The 21119-nt window shown below is 39.5% G+C and overlaps 1 protein-coding gene and 1 long non-coding RNA gene across 2 annotated transcripts in view; one reads left to right on the top strand and one right to left on the bottom strand.

Annotated features, from left to right (window-relative positions):
- LOC121651495 overlaps positions 1–6792 on the top strand; it is an 18823-nt gene extending 12031 nt beyond the window's left edge. Inside the window, exon 3 of the long non-coding RNA XR_006012443.1 lies at positions 6781–6792. This is a non-coding gene — a long non-coding RNA (uncharacterized LOC121651495). The remainder of the gene's footprint in view (positions 1–6780) is intronic.
- Positions 1–21119, bottom strand: part of ada (adenosine deaminase) — a 27273-nt gene extending 6154 nt beyond the window's left edge. Inside the window, exons 1-6 of the mRNA XM_042003732.1 lie at positions 20973–21119; positions 16340–16401; positions 13107–13229; positions 6128–6271; positions 5888–6003; positions 2735–2859 (exon numbers count right to left, since the gene is read on the bottom strand). Coding sequence (XP_041859666.1) covers positions 2735–2859; positions 5888–6003; positions 6128–6271; positions 13107–13229; positions 16340–16401; positions 20973–21104 — 702 coding nt within the window. The 5' untranslated portion in view covers positions 21105–21119. The remainder of the gene's footprint in view (positions 1–2734; positions 2860–5887; positions 6004–6127; positions 6272–13106; positions 13230–16339; positions 16402–20972) is intronic.

Genomic DNA, 21119 nt, shown 5'->3' with positions numbered 1-21119 from the left:
TCTAGTAAATATAGAGATGGTAAAATGCAGAGCCTATTTTCCCAATTGGGATAATGATAGTAATATAATCTATTTTCATTTCAACGTTCCTAACCTTGTGTGATGGGATATATAAGCACACATGAGACACCACATACTGTAGATAACAGAGAAATCTCTGCTCTGTCAGCTTCTGGTTGATAACTGAAGGACTCTTCCATCTAACTGTAAACTTTATCTGTTTAATGTAAACTTTATTCTCTGGAGAATCACTGGAAATCTGCAGTAGCTACAACTACTGCAATGGACTGGATAACTGCATATTAATACATAACATCTATCTCTGTCTGAAAAAATAAATGAACTAATATAACCATCAACGCTGATTTGTCTTAATGGAATCACTTTGCAAAATGTTTATGTAGTATGTCACAGTAATGTGATTAGAGGGCATATTTATCCAATTTTATATTTTCCTCTGCTCTCTGTTAAATCCAAAATAAAATTTAAAACTCTTGTCCTCACACTTAAAGCTCTTAGTGACCAAGCTTGATTGGATCTTAAAGATCTCAGAGTTCCAGATTTTCCCAACAGAGCACTTCACTCTCAGACTGCAGGTTTACTTGTGGTTCTTAGAGGTTCTAAAGGTAGGAGACAGAAGCTTCAGTTATCAGACCCCTCTCTGTGGAACCAGTTCCCAGTTCGGCTTCAGAAAGCAGACACCCTCTTTACCGTTCAGATCATCTTCTAACTTGACTTTCTGATAAATCTTATAGCAGGACTGGTGACCCTTATCCATCCCTTTAGTTCTGCTTCTATAGGCTGAGGCTGCTGGGAGACATCCCATGATGCACTGCCCTTAGCAAAAAGTAGTTTATTCAAGTGTACTACGAGTGGGTCTGTGCTTATTTTATACTAAAACTGAGACATATACTGAAAGTTTACTTTTGTATTTACTATATTTTATATACATAATAGTATAGTGAAGCATACTTAGCTCATGCTGAAAAGTATAAAGAAAAGACTGAGACTAAGTACATTAATACTACAACCTATACTTTCATACTAAAGTTTATACTTGTACTTATGTATATGTCATACTTCTTTCTGCCACAAAGTACTAATACTTAGTATTTATTGATCCAAGCACAGAATAATTCATTGACTCGTGCTTACATTTAATGTAGCAGAATAAAAATGTTTTTCACTACACACGCTTGCTTTGAGGCATTACCCCTGTTACAAACTTTAATGTTCAGAATCATATAGTACTGGAGTTTAAAGGTTTGCAGTAAATAGTATTTGTGCTCAACTGTATTATCTTTATGTTCCTAAAAGTTCATAAAAGTATACTTAAAGTATACTTCAGTAAGCTAAAATGTGGACTAGAAGTATTTATCGAGTACACTAGTAGTATATAGATAAGTGTACAGGTACTTGGAAGTGTACTTTTGTAAAATTAAAATGACCTAAAAGTATACATAAAGTATAATTTTATCAACATCAAATGTTCCAATTTAGTCCAAAGATGTATTAAGTTAGTATACTTTTTAGTACACTACAAGTACATGGTCCGTAGTATACATGCTATACACTCAAGTATACTTAATGAAATAAACTCTTTTTCCTAAGGGTGGGTTCATCTCTGCTCTCTTTAATCTCCATGTAGAAATATCTGATGTTGTCATCATTCATCTGTGTTTCTCTTCTTCTTTCCCAGCAGGAATCCCTGGATTATGGTCATGCTGCTTGCTGACCCCTCTTTCCTGTCCTCTCCACCCCCAACTGGTCCACGCAGATGGCCGTCCTTCCTGGTTTGTGGTTCTGATCAAGGTTTTGCTTCCCGGTTCTGGTTCTGATGGGAGGTTTTCCTTCTTGGTTCTGGTTCTGATGGAGGATTTCTTACTTGGTTCTGGTTCTGATGGAGGTTTTCCTTCCTGGTTCTGGTTCTGATGGAAGTTTTCCTTCTTGGTTCTGGTCCTGATGGAGGTTTTCCTCTCCACTGTCTCTTCATGCAGCTCAAGATGAAGGATTGACTCTAAGAGATTTGATCCAATCCACTGGTTTTCTTAGCTAGGTTATTATTTTTATGACTGGGTTTATATGAACACAGTTATTAAAAACTAAATTAAAGTTGATTTGTTTTAATCAGATCACAATAAATTGGCTTGAATTGTTTATGTCTGTTAAGTGACTTGAGGCGACTGTTGTGAACTGACGTACAAATAAAGCTGAATTGAATTTAATTCTATAACGTGGGGCGTTTTCATCCAGTGACTTGTCTCACTGTTCAACTCTCATGCATCACTCTAATGAACTGTGACTTCTCTCAGGCGGCTGTAAAACTGCCTGATCGTCATGTGGTCATTAAATTAAACTTTAGACAAGAAAAAATAAACATCCATACGCAGAACAGTTTCTGTTAACAACCCACTAACAGGGAGAGGGTCCAGACGTCATCATGTCTGTTCTTATATTTCTTAACTAATGGTGACAATGTGTTTCTGCAACAAATTAAATATCATGATATCAAAGCTCTATCAAACCATCAGTTTGAGTTAAACTAAAAAGGAAATAAAAAGATAAAACTTTCTACTGAAGCAGAAAAACAAGCTGCTGGTATGATGAACCAGATTCTTGCTGATGTTGAGATTGTTATCTGTGAATCTGGCGTGTGAGGCTGTTATGCACATGAACACAGAAAACATCCGGGTTTTTAATCTGCTCCATCTTTCTCCGATGTCATCATGCTCACCTCGTAGGCCTTCCTGTGGTCTGAATTGGCTTCACAGTTGAGTAACTCGTCACCTGCTAGGTCGATGGCCACCACCCCCTCATGCTGATATTTCTTACACAGCCTCAAAACATCCATGGACCAACCTGCAGGATTTAAACCTTAGTGTTACTGCACAGTTTGATCCTGCTGCCTCAAACACACACATGAAAATGGTTAAGAGTTGTGTGGTCCACCGGCTGCATGAATCTGATAATCAAGATGCTGCAACAGATGCAGGAGCAAGCTCACCTAGCTTAACTAAGGCGGATGTTACAGCCTGTCTTTGGTCTTACCTCTACACTGTTGCATGCATGACACAACTTCATCTAAATTAGATTGTCTGCAAGTATATATTTGCTAGTGTATACAAACATATGGTTTCAATCTAATAATACGCATCAATCTGCATTCGATTAAACAGCTTGTGACATTATAAAAGCTGATATTCTGAAACCACAACAGTTTGGGACTGATTTAGTAGAAAATGCATGATGGAAAAACTGAAAGAAACTAAGCTTTGCTGCTTACAGCCACTGCCCATATTAAAGGTTGAGTACAGACTGGATGACACTAACCAGCTCAAATCTCTGTCTCAGATAGCAGAAATATGTGTAAACTAATGTTCATCTTCTTTCAGTGCTTTACATATCCAGACATGATCTGAACCACCTGCTCCTCACCTGATTTTAAGAATCAGTTACTCCAACCTCTGATGAATGACCTGACAGATCACAGTGTCATTATTTACAGAAACTAAAAGTCAGAATCAGTGAAAAACTGCATCCACCCTCACCGTTTCATAGGAAATCAGCCAGTCGCTGCTGATCAAAACTCTCATTAACTGATCATAATCAATATGAGCTCCTCTTTAAAAGGTTCAAGTTCATTCAGGTGTGTGTTAACAAGGAGGAAAGACATCAGAAATGATCTTAAAGAAGCAGCTGATGCTGTCCATCCGTCTGGGAAGAGTTATAAGGTAATTTCTAAACTATCTGGAGTCCTTCATTCTACAGAGAGGAACGTTATTCAAAAGAGGAAAACATTCCAGACAGCTGCCAATCTTCCCAGGAGTGGACGCCCCAGTAAGTCCAGTCCAAGGTCAGACCATGGAAAAACCCAAGAGCTACAACTCAGTTAGCATGTTAAATGTTAACGTTTATGACAGTCCATTTAGAAACAGACTAGTTTAGAGGGGTTGCAGGAGAACTCCTCTTCTCTCTAAAAACAACATGGCAGCTTGGCTTAGGTTGGTAAAGCTGCATCTGAACAAACCACAAGCCTTCTGGAACAATCGGCCTCAATAACCAACGTTTTCCTAAATTTGTTCTTGTACATAAGATTTTTTTTTAATGCAAAACCTCAGACAGAGTCACAATCATGTCCGTAGACTGTAAAATTGTTGTTATCTTTCTTCCTAGAACTCTCCATCTGTTGAAAGGACATGTCAGCTGGCCCTACCTTCCAGCTAAACGCCCAAAAATGTCCATAAAAGGTCATAAGACTGGAGAAAGAAAAAATGAATATGGTGCCAAAAGAATGAATGAAAGAAATAATAATAATAAAGATATGCAGTGAAACGTGTTTGCTCTTGTTTATAAAGTGATGAATTCCAGAGTCTTCTAGAGTCAGACATGAGTCCATCTGTCTGACAGCTAAAGCTTGACTGAAACTGTCTCATGCAGCAGAACAATGATCCCAAACACAGCAGCAGATCTGAAGCAGAACGGCTGGAAAAGAAAAGAATCAAGGTACTGACATGGTCCAGTCAAAACCTGACAGCATCTGGACCTGCAGCCTTGTTCTGATTCAGTCTCTCAAGCTGCTTCTTCACCTGACTGCAGGAGCCAGACAGACTGGAGAGGAGGCAGAGGAGGTCTTAACAGTTCCAATCAAAGTCCAGACCTCATCCTGACCGAGATGCTGTGGTGGGACTTTCTGCAGAAACCAATGCTGCAAACCACAATGACCTGAAGCAATGATGGAAAGACGAGTGGAGCAGAATTCCTCCACAACCATGAGAGACTGATAACATCACCAAGCCTTTTTTAATCTGCATATCATTCTCTCAAGTCTTAGCTTCACTTCTGCGTCACTTATATACGTAATTTGGTCCGTTTTCAGCGAGCTTAGCTATCCGTCGCTTGACGCAGAAGATGGAGCAGTACAACTGGAAATCGGGGAGGGCAGTGCTGAGCAGAATAGCATGCGAGCAGCGAAAGAAACAAACCAGAGAAGAAGCAGATAATCAGGAAGGGAGCAAAAAAGCAGAAGAAGAACAAAGACGAGAACATCAACTATAGAAATTGTGAGAGCTTAGAAAAGATATGTGAGTGTTTAGGGCATGTTGGGTGGTTGGAAACAACTTCACCGGTCCATTAAGTGTCTTAAACTGACGTCGGGAATGAACTCTGAACTCAGCACTGCCTGCTAGTGGAGGACTTAACAATCATAACCCAAAAGACGCATGGAAGTATGAGGACTGCGACGTATGACAACGTTCTAAATGGACATACCTAAGGGAGCATAAGTAGGCCTTAACACCACATAATGAAGTGGTTCGGGGGGGGGGGGGTTCTTTTATTCCAAAGAATAAAACTCCTCATTAAGATTTATATTAGCTTAGCATCAGTTTGCCAGAAGATATGTAACTTCTAACTTGTTCTGGTCTGAACATCTGGGTCTCCAACATGATTTGATCAATTTCGATTCCTCATCTGTGAGTGTATACTGACACAAGGACAGTGGTCCAATTTAATGTCCAGGCTGGACTCAAACCATAGCTTGATTCAACTGTGCACAGAGACATACTGACTGTTGGCTGTTGGATAATCAATGTTGACCTTTCAACTTAATGTTACACCAGTTTACACCATGCCAAAATATCTCAGCAAGTGTTGTATTGACTGCACAGAAAATTTCAAAACCTTCTGAATTATTCAGGTCTTAACAATCACTTGGTGATTGGAAAAGACATAAACAGTATGTGGAATTTGGTTTCTTGCATTTTTCTGTTGTTCCTTATCTAAGTAGAACACTTGGCAGAGTTCTGAGACGAGACAGAAAATACAGATACAATAAGAACCTAATCTCACAAAGCTGTTTTGGCAGACAGGAGCATGAACAGTTCATTACTTGGCATGTGGCGCATGCAGCATAGAATGGACCTGGCTTTGATACTGAAGGCCTTCTCCCCCTCGCTGAGGCCCTCGTTAACCAAGCGCACCACCTCATCTGGACTCACGTCACCTCTGAGCAAAAACAACACGTTAGATGAGAGAAAACATGCTGTGAGCCAAACTTAATGTGAATATATCCCAACGCAACAGAGGGCTGAAACACTGCAGCTGTTCAAGAAAACAAAAAACTACTTACTTGCTTTGCTGCCAAGGAATTGGCTCCACATTACTGTTAGCTAAATAATGTGGACTGTATCTGACCTCGACATAAATCACTCCTTCCTTGGCCTTGTCCTCAACAAACTCGTAGGCAATCCTTTTGATGGCTTCTCTGTCTCCACTGAAAAAGAAGTGGAGACAGAAGAAATGGATTTGATTGTTTGCTCCAAAAGAAGAACCATTAACCATCATGAATTCATCATCTAAACATTGATATCACACACAACGAACCATTAATGTGTGACAGTATTAAAATGTTGGTTTGGTGTAAAAAGTAAATAAAAACAGAACACGCTGATTTCCAAATCTCATCAACCCGTATTTTATTCCCAGTAAAAGATAAACAACATGTGAGATGTTGAAACTGAGACATTTGATCATTTCATGGAAAATATGAGCTGACACTTCTGTAAAAAAATGGAACAGCAGGAACAAAAGGCTGGAAAAGTAGTTGGTACAAATTAGAAACAACTGGAGGAGCATTTGACAATAATTAAGCTAAATGGCATCAAGTCAAAAACATGAGAGCAAAGGAGCATTTCAGAAAGGCAGAGTCTCTCAGATTCAAAGATGGATAGAGGTTTACCAATCTGAGACAAACTGGGTCTAAAAATTGTGGAACAATTTCAGAAAAATGTTTCTCAACGTAAAATTGTAAAGACTTTGAAGGTCCCACCAACTACAGTGTGTAATATCATAAGAGTCAGAGAATCAGGAGGAATCTCTGTGTGCATGGGACAAGGCTGGATGCTAGTGATGCACTGCGTTAAAACCAGACATGATTCTCTACTGGAAATCATTGCATGGACTCAGGAAGACTTCCAGAAATCACTTTCTCCGTCTTCTCTGTACCAAAGCTCATTTACTCCTGCAGACTAAAGAGGAGAGGGAGCATCCAGCTTGTTATCAGTGGACAGGTGAAAAGCTGCATCGCTGATGGGATGAAGCTGCATTAGTGCCTATGACGTGGGCAGCTTCCACATCTGTGAAGCTCCATCAATGCTGAAAAGTACATGGAGGTTTTAGAGCAACATCTGCTCCCATCCAGACAACGTCTCTTTCAGGGAAGACCTTGCAGATTTCAGCAAGACGATGCTGAACCACATCCTGCATCCATCCCAGCAGCATGGCTTCACAGGAGAAGAGTCCGGCTGCTGAACTGGTCTGCCTGCAGTTCAGACCTTTGACCAATACACAACATCTGGAGCATCATGGAAGCAAAGATCCAGCAATGTGGGTCCAGGACTGTAGAGCAGCTAGAATCCTGCTTCAGACCAGAATAGGACAACATTCCTCTCCTAAACTCCAGAACTGGTCTCCTCACTTCCCAGATATTCACAGATAGTTCTTAGAAGAAGAGGGAATGCTACACCATGCTACCCTGGAACTACTTTATACAGACGTGTTGCTGCCATCAGATTATAAATGAGCTCATATTTTCTATGAAATGGTAAAATGTCTGTTTCATCATCTAATATGTTGTTCATGTTCTACTGAGAATAAAATTTGGGTTGATGAGATTTGGTAATCATTGCATTCTAGTCCCAAGTGTATTTTTGTTGTCCATGTTTTCAGTTTCATGCTGTTTATTTACAATGATTTTATACAGAGATTTCCTCCCTCAGAGAGAGCTGAAACATTTCTGTAAACGCAGAGACTGAAAACCAAATAAAAGACGGTTTGAGTGGAGAATGGCAGAATAAACTGAAGATCTGAGAGCAGTTTGGTCGTCATCCAGTTCTCATGAGGTTATAATAACAGTATGTTTTCTATGCCTAACCAGAAAGTGGTCAACAAGCAAAGAGAGTTAGATTAATGTAAAAGTGGCATTGTAGAAAGTCTGTATTTATTAAACCAACTAGTTTAGCTACAGAAAAAAAGAAAAACTGAATAATGTTGGAGCCAAACATCTGAGTGAAATAACTTTTGTTTTTCATTTTACTTCAGTCTTTGATCATTTTTGTTGGATTTATCATTATTTTTTTTCTACTTTGTTTCCCCTACAAAATATCACTGTGAGTTGTTGTGTTGTCTTGTGGTGTTCATGCTTTTTATTTCCACTATGAGGACATATTAAGGCAGGGGTCTCAAACACCCGGCCTCTGGACCACATCCAGCCCGCCCTCCCTCTCCATCCGGCCCACCCAACACATATACTGCTCTGCGCCTTTGTTTTCCAAAAGGTGTGCAGCTTTATTAGGGTTTTGCAGGAGACAACAAATATGTCTCTTTCCAAGCAGAGAGGAAAGGTGGACAGTGAACACAGCATATTTCAAGAACGATGGACATAACATTATTCTTGTGACTTTCAGTGGAAGTCCAACATGCCTGATATGCAAGGAAAAAGTTGCGGTTTTGAAGGAATACAATCTTAAACGCCATTATACTTGACTAAACATGGGGTGCAGTATGAGAAATACGCAGAAGACAGGAGGAATAAAAGAGCGACACAGCTACACTGAGGATTGACTTCTCAGCAAAGTCTTCCATGAGGCCAAGAAGCAGCTGATGCTGCTGTTGAAGTTCGTCAGGTGGCTGAGTTAATAGTCAAAGCAGGAAAGCCGTTCACTGAAGGACAGTTTCTGAAAAACTGCATGCTGTATGTTTCTGATATCCGGAGATGAGAAGGCTGTTCAATAATCTCCCTCTACCTGCAAACAGGTGGCGGTGCAAATTATCAAGTGACATTTATGAACAGTTACGCGACAAAGCACAAACTTTCACTGGCACTTGATGAGAGCACAGACATAGCATACAGCGCTCACGTAGCCGTTTTATAAGGGGTATCAATGAGCAGTTCAAAGTAACAGAGGAGTTACTGAATGTTTGTCCGATGCATGGGTGCACCACAGCCATGGATATATTTCTGCAGCTGTGACGCACTGGTTTGCCGTGGAACAGACTGGTCGGCATCACCACTGATGGAACCGCATGCATGACCGGTAAAAAAAAACGGTAGTGCTGGTACAAAGGAAGTTGGAGGAGAAAAACGCAGATCCAGCTGTGAAATATGAACATGTCATGTCTGTGGTCCTGAAATGTATAAATTACATCAGATCCAGGAGCTTCTACTGCACCGCCAGTCCCAAGCATAAAATGAGGCAGCATATGGTGATGTACTTTATTTGACTGAGGCATGCTGGCTAAGAGGGAAAATGATCTGAAGAGATTTTCTGAGTTAAGAGCTGAGGTGAAAAAATTCATGGAGGATGGCCGAAAGAATTTTCCTGCAGTTTCCCCACTGTGGGACTTTTAAAGGTTTCTTATGAATTTGATGATCCCAAGTGGGTAATGGACCTTGCATTCTTTGGGTACATAACATAGGAGCTCAACATCTTTAACCTGACGCTGCAGAGGCCTGGTCAGCTCATCACAGCAGCCAGTGACAGTGTGAAAGCATTCACCTCAAAACTGAAGCTTTGGAAAAGGCAGCCTTATTAAAAAAAACCTCAGCCATTTCACAACACGCAGATGTCTTGTGGAGGAGGACACCGCATTCTGTGGGAGGACTTTGTATCTGCTATTGATAACCTGCAGCAGGAGTTTGATCAGCGATTTGCTGACTTTAAGGCACATCATGACACTTTCCAGCTGTTTGCAGACCCCTTCTCAGCTGACGTGGACAGCGTCACAAGTGTGTTGCAAATGAAACTTACTGACTTGTAGAGCAACAGCTGCCAAAGACTAAGTTTAGAGGCACAGGGGAAAGCAGACATGACTGCACAATTTATTAGGTAATAGCCTCCATCCTTCCAAGAATTGTCAAGTGTTTAGTCGTGTGATGTGCCTTTTTGAAAGCACATATCTCTGTGAGAAGCTTTTCTCCACTATGAACTTTAATTAATGCAAGTACAGGTCCAGGCTGAGTGATAACCATCTTGAAGCTGTGCTCAGGGTTTCAGCTGTGATCTCTATCAGGCCAAATGTAGCTAAACTTTGTGAGGAGAAATACTGTCAGATGTCTGGACACAACTAAAATGCTACATGTGAGCTCAGGGATTTTTTTTCCAGTGCTAGATTTTTGCCAAATAATCTATTTTTATTTAGTATTAAAGCAAAGAAAACTGCACTAAATGTTCAGTACAACTATAGATAATAATGCATAGATTGCTGTTTGCTTTGATAATATATGTGGGATAGTGTTACTAATTCAAATAAAATAAATGTTTGGAAATACTGCAGTTTTCTTGTACTTGAATATTAACGTGGCCCTCCTATGAGATGGCAATATGATCAGTGGCCCTTGAGCAATTTGACATTGATACTCCTGTATTGAGGTATAATATTTGATTGTGGTGGGATCAGTGGTCTTTATAAGTACTGAAACCAATTCATAATGAGGTAGATCATCATTTCTGGGGTCCTGGTCAGGGTTAGGGCCAAGTTGTGGAATGAAGACAGGTTAGGATTGCACAAAAGTGGAAGTCTGTGTGATAATACAAGAACAGTTTTCCTGTTTCATGGAAACTGAATGTGATCCTGGAGAATCCGACTGCAGCAGAACTTCTGCAGGTGTTTGTCAGTTGTCTCTCTGCACACATATGTTGTCATCGTTATGAATGAATGGTCATCAGTGTGCACCGGCATGCAGTGTCAGGATGTGCAGCACTGTAGTGGAATCCAGTTACAGCAGCTCTGGTTCAACAGGATTTTTGAACTTTCCTCTGATGTAGATTATTCTGTGTTTGGAAGCTATGCTGCTTGGGTGATTTCTTTTTGGAAACACTTTTGGAAATCAGGGCAGCAGTGGCTCAGCTGGTAGAGCTGTTTGTCCAGTAACCAGAAGGTTGGTGGTTGGAATCCTGCTGTCAGCACATGTGACTGTTTGGTGGTGTGGATTGGCAGTCATGTTTGCAGCTGATTGAGTTTTCCCAAACCAAACAGCCCATGAAAAAGGTGACATGTTGCAGAGGAAACAACCGTACCAACAGAGCAGTTTTGCTCGCACACTGCAGGACTCTATCTTTAAATTCAGGCTTAAAACCGTCCTTTTTGGTAAGTCTTATAGTTAGCGGTGGTCTAGCCATCCCTTAGTTAGTCTTTAGGCTTAGACTCCTGAGGGATGTCTTTTGATGCAATTATCACTTCCTTTTCATCTATCTGCTCCTTATCTTCCATGTATGACAGTACTGGCAAGATTAGCATATATCTCCTCTCTCAGCAGGTCCCCTGGATAAAAGTTGGGGTGTCTATTGGTCTCTCTTTGCTGTCCTCTTCACCCCAACCGATAGAGGCAAATGGCCGCCCTCCCTGGAGGTTTTTCCTTCCTGTTAAAAGGGAGTTTTTCCTCAGGATGGGGGATTGATCGAAGTCAAGATTCGATGCAATCTGTCGGTTGCCCTTAACTAGGCTATTATTTATTATGAATTGGCTCAAACTGATTTCTCTGAAAAGGGACCTGAGATGACATTGTTGTGAGTTGGTGCTATACAAATAAAGCTGAATTGAAATTGAATTGAATTGAAAAGTAGAAGATTTTATTTTCACTCAGATTCAAGTCTGTTTTTTTGGTGCAATCATGTTGTGAGATCATCTTTAGTTTCACCTGGAAAACCAAAGTTCTGTCAGAAATATTTAATAACTCATTTAATTTTATTACCTTTTCATTTTCATTTCATTTATTTTATTATTTGAACAATTTTTAGCATTTTTTAAATATTGTATGTTTTACTGGTGTTAGTTATCAGTCACTGCAGCATGACTGGTTTTAATCTGTGAGCAGATCTTAGAAGCATCAGCTGATGTATTGTGGCAGTTGTTGAACAGGTATGTCCACCTGATAGTCTGACTGTATTTTGTCAACTTGAGAGATACATAAGTTGCTAAACATAACAACAAAGGTGTGCAACTGAATAAGGGTTGGGATCAGAGACAGTACAATCTTCTAAATTTATTTAATCAGTTTTAAATTTGCAATAGATTTAGATCTATTGCAAATTGTATTGTATTGTTGTATTTATATAACTGTATAAATATATATTACAATATCAAAATAATTCCCCCTAGGATAAATAATAATTTTTATTTCATGTACATTTTCACTTGCAGCAGACGTGACTGTAGAGAAAGATGATTTCCAGTTCTAACTAGCTGAATAGCAAATTATTAGTCATAACTAACTAAATAATAATCAAACTAACTGGTAATGAAGACTTTATATACATGAAATAATTTAAACCCATTAAACCTGAAAAAATGGTGCTATATAACATTCAGAGTTGTGTTTAAACCTCACTCTGCTCCATGTCACATGACAGAGATCACCACGTCAGTTACAATACCCTGAATGAGCCGACGTCTGTTGTTCTGCAGGCTCCTCTCATTTATAACAAACACAACAGCGTCAAGCAATCCTGCATGAGCTAAACTCTGCTAGCAGGTTCTCTAAAGTTGAGGCTTGTTGTGCACACAGGGCTTTCATTCAGCACAAATATGTGCTGCAGACCAACAACTACATGCCACCATTATTCACTGTAGCTTTTTAGTATTTGAAAGAGCGGCCTTTTCTAAAGAGTTCAGGACTAAAAATAAGAGAGTGACGCTGGAAGGCTCCCCATACAAGTTTACTATCCTATTAGATTGGTTGCCAAGGTGATACTTGATCTCAGTGATGCTGTGTTCCTGCTTGCCTGGCATTTAAAATTGACAACCCTGCAGCCGAGCAAATAGATTACATAACCCTGCTGCATCTTACATACCAATGCCATCAATCACAAACTGTACCACACACCCCGCTTTCAAAAGACTTTGGATGTGTCATAACTGACTACACGTGTGTGTTATCACACAAACTGCATGACTAGACTTTGACCTTTGCTGTAAACATTCCTGCAGCAGCAGGAAGGTGGACCCTGACTCTTCTTAACTCCAGTCTCATGCTTTACATCCCCTGTCATCGGCTCAATAATAAAATCTCTGGTAATTATGAAACTCAAATGTGATGTCGCAACACTTACGCAACCACGTGCATGTACTCGTTGAATTTGGTCAGGAAGTTCGTGAGACTGGAAGGCTCGTGAAGAATTATCTTCTGTTTCATTTCCTCAGCAGTATCTGCAGGCAGAGAAATGCCACGTCGCCTAGAAGGAGCAGAAGAGCAAAGAAATGTTTGATGATAGTTATCTAACGAGCTAAAAAGAAAATCTGAGGAGCCTAACCTCTGACTTATTCATGGAAAGTTCAAAGAAACAAGGCTCTTAAACCAACCTATGATCTATTTAGCCTTATTATATTATTTTAGGTTAAATATTCAGCTGATATTGTTTATTTTAGAGCTGAACTTTTCATGAGTTTGATGGCTCTGTTTTAGATTAATTTTCTGTGGATGCTTAGACTACAATTGGACTCCAACTGGACTTAACCCCTTGATGCCTGTTATTGCAAATTTGCAACAAAATACTTCTGGCCTTTTCTTAAGTTTATTTAGTTTTATTGAATCACTTAATAAATTTAATTTATTCATCTGTTTTTATTTACTTTAATTTATGTGTTTATCGTAACATTATATGTTATAATATATAGCCCTGCAAAAGAAATGTTTATTTATACCTTTGTTTAGTCACGTAAGTGAGTAGAGAACTAATTCTGTTTTGCTATGATGACCTGGCCAAGAGGCAGCAACAAAGGGAGATTTGTACAAGTATACATTCACATGAAAGAAAAAAAACCGTTTTAAATAACTAAAAACACAGCTTTACTTACATATACATCACATTAATCAACAAAATTGCAGAAAAATTTGAAGTGGCTGATCAGAAACTACTGTTGGTAATAGATTACTGAAAGTAAACTGTGGGATGTAGCAGCAAACTGGAATCAAGAATGACCATTTTCATTCATTTATGGTTATTAATTTATTTAATATTCAATTGTATTTTAATTTTATTTTAGTGTTTCTTTTTGTTTTTTTTTTCCTGATTGTTTATTCATTTTGTTTTCATGCAGTTGTAAATAAAAGTAGGCATTAAAGATTGGTTTGTTCACTCCTACTCTCACTGCTGTTATTTAATATCATGTAGGCAGCTGTTTTACTAAAGCTAAAGACCAGAATGAAATGACAAACCGGTACATTAATTATAAAACCAGTCCCCAGTAAAAGGGATCAATCCCAGATCAGATCAGTTTGTTACTGGTGAGGGTGTCAGGATTTGGTATTAAAGAGGAAACCATCATATGGGCTGTAGCTCATTACTTTGTCAATCAATTACAAAATTAGATATATTTTTGGGTGCATGTGTGTATTGACAACAGCTGTGACAACTAAGTTCCTGTTATAACAAGAACTTGTTAGCATCTTAAACCTATATCTGTAATTTTTACATTTTTTATCTTCACTTTTTATCCATCTGCTTCAGCCTGGCATCAGGTGGATGATTCTGCTTTACTCCTACAGATAGTACTGTCAGCATCTTTTTTGTTTGTTCATGTACAGGAGCATATACCCTGCACCTTTTGAGGACAAGATGGGAAAGACCACTACCTCTCCTCTTGGATTTTCAAATGACCACAGCATATGAGTTTGTCTACAACTAACCTGTTGCTGGGAAGCCATACCCCTAAAGGCAGCAGTGTGATCTGGGTCAGTTGGGGCTGTTTGCAGGGGGTCTTACTCTTTCCTAAGGGCTTTTTTAAATGGCGAGGACTTGCAGATATCCTCTCAAATCGGATGGATACTTGAACTTCACGTCTCGTTAAATTAGAAGTCAGTGAGCAAGCAGACATAATTTGCATAGAAATGTTAGATTCTTATTGTCGGAATCTTCTGCAAGCAGCACTTAATTCCTGTAAGTAATCATAAGCATATGAAGCATGTGATGTCCCGCTGTGTCTGAAGCATCTCTCCTTTTACCTCCACTCTCCATTTCAGAGTGCGACTGCATCGACAGTGTTGCCAGTTTGTTGTGCGAGAATGCCAATCCGAACAAATCCACATTCAAGTTCTATATGCAAAACACTGTCTTTAACACCTTCTGAAAAAATGAACCCACCACTACTGGTCTTATCGTGGACGGGACAGAGAGAATAAACTTTGAACTGGTCGAACCAAAGAGCTTATCTGGGATTGAGTGCCGACACTCCCACACTTGTGAACATTCAAAGAATGGACATAAAGATGGAGGACTTGATCAAGTACCTAGGTGCTCACCAGAGGAATAAACTGAGCTGGACTTTACAGGAAGGGCCAGAAGCAACTCTACCTGCTGAGAAGACTAATTTATTGTGGCATTAATGACTTTTTATGAAGTGGTCTACTGGAAGAGCAGCATCCCAACTAATGAGTCCATTGGATTTTAAAGATCTCAGAGTTCCAGATTTTCCCAACAGAGGATCCAACTCACAGACTGCAGGCTTACTTGTGGTTCCTAGAGGTTCTAAAATTAGAATGGGAGGCAGAACCTTCAGTTATCAGACCCCTGTCTGTGGAACCAGCTCCCAGTTTGGCTTCAGGAAGCAGACACCGTCTCTACCGTTCAAATCAGGCTTCAACCTTTCCTTTCTGATAAATCTTATAGTTCGGTCTGGACTGGTGACCCTTATCCTTCCCTGTAGTTCTGCTTCTATAGGCCAAGGCTGCTGGGGGACGTCCCATTATGCACTGGGCTCCTCTCTGTACTCTCCATGCAGAAATATCAGACATTGTTATCGGCATTAATTTGCTGGGGATGTAGCTCAGTGGTGACTCAAAGAGAAGATGGTTTCCTTAGCTATGTCCTCAGTTTTAAAGTTGGTTTATAAGAACACAGTTATGATAAGCTGGATTAATGTGGACCACTTAACTGATTTCTTTTTATTTGACTGAACTGAACTGTGCTTGTAAAAGTGACTTGAGAGAACTTTTGTGAACTTGTGCCGTGGAAATAAAGCTCAGATCAGGCAGCCATCTTGCTGTGCCATTGGTCCAGGTTATACTTAAGTTAAAAACATTTCATTCTGGTCTCTGTACCCAGCAGCACCAACCACATCCTCTGTGAAAACGGCTTCTCTGTTTTATGCTAACAGACAGACACAACTGTCCTGTCTCTGTTTTACATTATCTGTGATTATCTGATGCTCATGTTTTTAGATTGTAAACTGCACAAAAGAACAACTTTATCTGTATAAACATGAGTATCTGAATCCCATAACAAAATCATCTAAATCTGGTGTCAGTACTTAAAACCTGTTATTAAAATGCAGTGAATCAACCTACTTGGCAACATCAAGAATAGTCTGCACCCTGATGGCTCCATCCAGGTGCACATGCAGCTCAACCTGTGGAGGAAAATATTCAGTTATTTTCACACCGATAAATGTTGGCAGACTTTTGAGTGAGGAAATGTGCTAGCAGCAGGACAGCTGAACTTGGTATCCAAGTTCAGCGTTTTGGCTGCAGCCCGTTATAAATACAGAGTCCCTGACTGAACAGGAAGTGGTGAAAAGGTCACGAGTACCAGGTGGGTCATAGCGTTCTGGCTCCACCTAAGACGATGAGAGCTGTGATTTATCTCTGCAGATGATGCTGATAAATCTTCATCTGTCTGACAACAGCTGAGGCTTCGTTGCTCGTTTGATCACAGTCTAAATCTGAGCCTGGTCCAGATTCTGCTTTCACTCTGCAGTTTCAGATGGTTCAATTTCAGTCCTCACCTCTGTAAAACCTGCCCCCATGTGAGAAGGCCAAAAGCACTTTAGGAAATACTAACTGATGTCAGAACAAGATTTCATGTTGGAAATGCAGAAAAGGCCTGTGTCATTCAGTACTTCTTAGGGTTGGAGACCTCTAATGATCTATGTATGCTTAGCTGGAGTGTACCAAAGTGAAACCTGGGTTTGTGCAATAAAGTTTGCATCGTAGAGTTCAATCATTCTGGTGCAGAAATAAAACCAAAGTGGAAACAATAATCTGATTAAATGCTGAGTAATCATCTATTTTGGGGACAGTTGATCAGCTGTTTAAAGTAGGGATTATCAAAGTGTGAGACAGGGTCCAGACGGGGAAATGCGAATATCTATTTAAAAAGAAAGCTTGGTATATACTCCGCAAGAAGCCAGAATTTTGTTCTTGTTCTCGAGACTACAAGAACAAGAAAAAAGTGTGTTTTGGTCTGTTCAGTTCACACTCCAAAAGAAGCTTCGTCTGCGATGGGGCAGGGTTGTGCACACAGCGACTGGGAATGACAACAACTCAGCCACGAAGTGGTAGGCCCCATAAAATGACTGTGCAGGGTCAGCAGATGCTGAGCAGCATAGTGTCCAAAGGCCGGTAACTTTCTGCAGAGTCGATTGCTACAGACCTAGAAACCTCATGTGGGCTTCAGATCAGCTCGGGAACAATGCTAAGAGAGCTTCATGGATTGGGTTTCCACGGCCAAGCTGCATCCAAGCCATACATCACCAAAAGCAATGCATAGCGTTGGATGCAGTGGTGTAGAGATCGCCGCCGCTGGACTCTGATCAGTGGAGACGCCGTTTCTGGAGTGATGATTCGTGGTTCACCAACCGGTGATCTGATGGAAGAGTCTGCGGTTGCCAGGAGAACGGTATTTGTCTGACTGCATTCTTGCTAGTGGAAAGTTTAGTGGAGGGGGATTTGGGTGTGGGTTTTTTTTCCAGGAGCTTGCTTGTCCCCTTAGTTAAAATGAAATGAACTCTGAATATTTTAGCATACCAAGAGATTTTGGACAATTCTATGCTTCCAACTTTGTGGGAACAGTTTGGGAATAGCCCTTTCCTGTTCCTACATGACAAGCAATGTCCATAAAAACATGGATGAGCGAGTTTGGTGTGGATGAACTCGACTGGCCTGCAGAGTCCTGACTTCAACCCGACAGAACACCTTTGGGATGAATTAGAGAGGAGGCTGAGAGCCAGGCCTTCTCCTCCAGCATCCGTGTCTGACCTCACAGATGTGCTTCTGGAGAAATGCTCAAAAATTCCTATCAACACACTCCTAAACCTTGTTGAAACCTTCCCAGAAGAGTTGAAGCTGTTAAAGCTGCAAAGAGTGGGCCATCGTCATAATAAACTCATTTAATTGTGCAAGAATGGGATGTCTATTAGTTAATATGAGAATCAAGACAGACGAGCAAATACTTTTTGCAGTGTATCTGTGATATGCATGAAGATACTGAAGACTGAAGAAAACAAACTGATTTCATCATCAGTGAAAGTAATCTTGTTAACATGTGTTATTGACCTTAAGTAATAGAGAACTGGATGTTTTGGGGTTTTCTTTGTCATGAAGTTTAGAAAAAGAAATCGTCTTCCATGTTTGATGCTTATCACTGACATCCATCTGAGCAACACAACTCAGAGACCTTCATGATAAACCTTATATATTTTTAAGAATGGACAGCAGAAAATTTATCTGAACCATTTTTAATAATTCAAACAAAAAAACTTCAAGTTTGAAGGTTTCGGATTAAAAACCAACATTTTACTGAAATGTCCATAACTACAGCTGAGGACTCAACAACCCCTTAGTCCACCATCAGTGGTTTGTTTTTCAACTTCCACCTCTACAGACTGACTCTTTGTACCCAGTTAGTACTGATTTTATTAGTGGTTACATGAACCAACAATCTTATTCTATCATTTCAGTAAACAGAGTAACTGCTGGTGAGTCTGATGTTAACAACAAAACAAAAAGCTGGAAAAAAACAGAAGAGAGAAGCTCAGAAAATCTGAACAGCTCACTGAATGACATGTTTTAGAACCTGGGGGCAAAACAAAGCACCAGTCTGTTTGTGTTTTTGTTTTAAAGTCATTGAGTTGTTATTTTCTACTCCACACGAACATTTAAAACTGAAGTAAATACATATGAAGGTGTAGGATATGAGAGGTTTCTCAACATGTTTCAGACCACACTGTTAATTAATTGATTATTAAAATGGTTACATAACTCTGTGGTTCCTATAAGAGAAGCAAAGATCTATCTATCTATCTATCTATCTATCTATCTATCTATCTATCTATCTGTCTGTCTGTCTGTCTGTCTATCTGTCTGTCTCAGTTGAACCTTCCTCTTGTGTTAGTTTTTTTGTTACCCTACCATATGTTAATGTCATTTTAAAACCCATTAACATATGATAGGGTAACAGAACAATTACCTCTTGTCCAATTTCTTTTTATGTTACCTTCTTAGGCTTCCTTATTCATGAAAATATTGATTTTAATGTTTTTGGTGTGGGCCTCTGGGACATTTTTGTTAGTATGCCCCTCAGTTTTATTTTTAAAAAAACGATAAAATGAACCTCACAAATTCATATAAATAAATAAAAGCTTGTAGTTTTGCCTGACTATTACTGAGTTGTATGAACACATTTCTTAAAAAATCACTAACAGTAACGTCCCCATCGGACTCATCAGATTTGTTTTCTGGATGATATCCACATTGTCTTCTTCCTCAGAAAGCCACTCATCTGTATTGTTTTTTTTTTTTGTTTGTTTGTTTTTTTATTTTAACCAAAAATATTATCCAGAACTTGGCTCACTAAAAATGTTCTTCTCATCAGTTACACACTGCAAATTGTAGATGTGCACTCTGAGAACCAGTTCTATACTGACACTAACAGCTTTGTTTTTTTGTTTTTGTGCAGGAGTACAGGAAAACATAACAAAAAGAGAATCCTCTAAACCTCCAGTAACTGGTAGAGGAGCAGGCTGTCAATGTGTTGGATGACAGTGCACTCATGTTTTCAGTTTTGGCTTTAATTATTGCTTTATAACCTTTTTACAACTGGGTCAAAACCAACCCTGACAAGACAAAGGTAATAATTTCAACAAGTGTTTTATAATTTTGAGTTATTTATTTATTTGCTTTATTTTGATTAAATAGTGGTTCCTGACAAAGTCAAAAAGCCTTGGTGCAATAGACACATTCATGTGGTTCTTTTGCATTTTATGAATGGACTGAGTTGCTGCCTTACAATTAAATTTCTGTTTCGTTTTATTTACTTGATTTTATCTGCTGTTGTGCAAAACTCTTTGTAACACCTAACGAAACTCAAGTAATACTCATATTCTCTCTTTGTGTGGCAGTAGAGCCCACGTACTTTTCTCAGAGCTTTGTGTGTGTGTGTGTGTGTGTGTGTGTGTGTGTGTGTGTGTGTGTGTGTGTGTGTTGCTGCATGTTTCCGCGTTTGTGCGACATTTCCTGACAGCTTAATAGCTGTCACTGTGAGCAGATACATATCCAGTCAGCACCTTCACTCAGCAAACACACACAGGTCGTGTCTGACAGATAATTATTTCACCTTTACGGTTTTATTTATTTTGTTCAGCACTTGGGTCAACATGGATGTCTTTAAGTGATTTATAAAGGGTTAGTGCTCCATAAAAAATTGGGTTGGATTTCTGTTATTCTTCCAGATGATGGCTATAAAAAAAATAACGCAAAACTGAATAAAAAAAATTCAGACATCAGCCTTTTCCTGCTGCAGTCAGATGAAGGATGTCCATCTTCATCAGCTGACACAACGACACTAAACTCAGAAATAGGAAAATATTATAATTTCTTTGGTTTTTATAATTAAATACATCAGTTCGGAAGTTACATTAAATTTAGACTAACTTTCTTTACGGTTAACTAACGGCCTTTACGGTCAACATCAAAAATAAAACTGAGCGTCTTCCTAGTTTCACTTTGATTATCACAACAGGAAGCGGCTCCTCTGTGGGATTTATATTAAACATAATTTCAAACTTTTATTTATTTATTTATTTATTCTTATTTTTGTCTAACTGTACAAACTGTACTTACTGTAAACACTAACTCGCTAACTCGCCCCATCTCAACCGCCTACCCATTCAACCAGTGACCGGTCACCCAGCTGATCACCTACCTTCGGCTTGTTGAACACCGCTTGTTCTGGGGAGAGTTCGGCCATGGCGGAGAGTCTGTTGCAGCGAGCGGAGCTAAGGAGCAGGACTGGAGAGCCAAAACGAAACGCAGCTCGTCTCACTATTATATGCATGACTCAGAGACACGC

Source organism: Melanotaenia boesemani, chromosome 13 (assembly GCF_017639745.1).
Source record: "Melanotaenia boesemani isolate fMelBoe1 chromosome 13, fMelBoe1.pri, whole genome shotgun sequence".
In the NCBI taxonomy this organism is placed as follows: Eukaryota; Metazoa; Chordata; class Actinopteri; order Atheriniformes; family Melanotaeniidae; genus Melanotaenia; species Melanotaenia boesemani.
The sequence above is the reverse complement of the archived record's forward strand: the minus strand, read 5'-3'. Positions and strand labels throughout refer to the sequence as shown.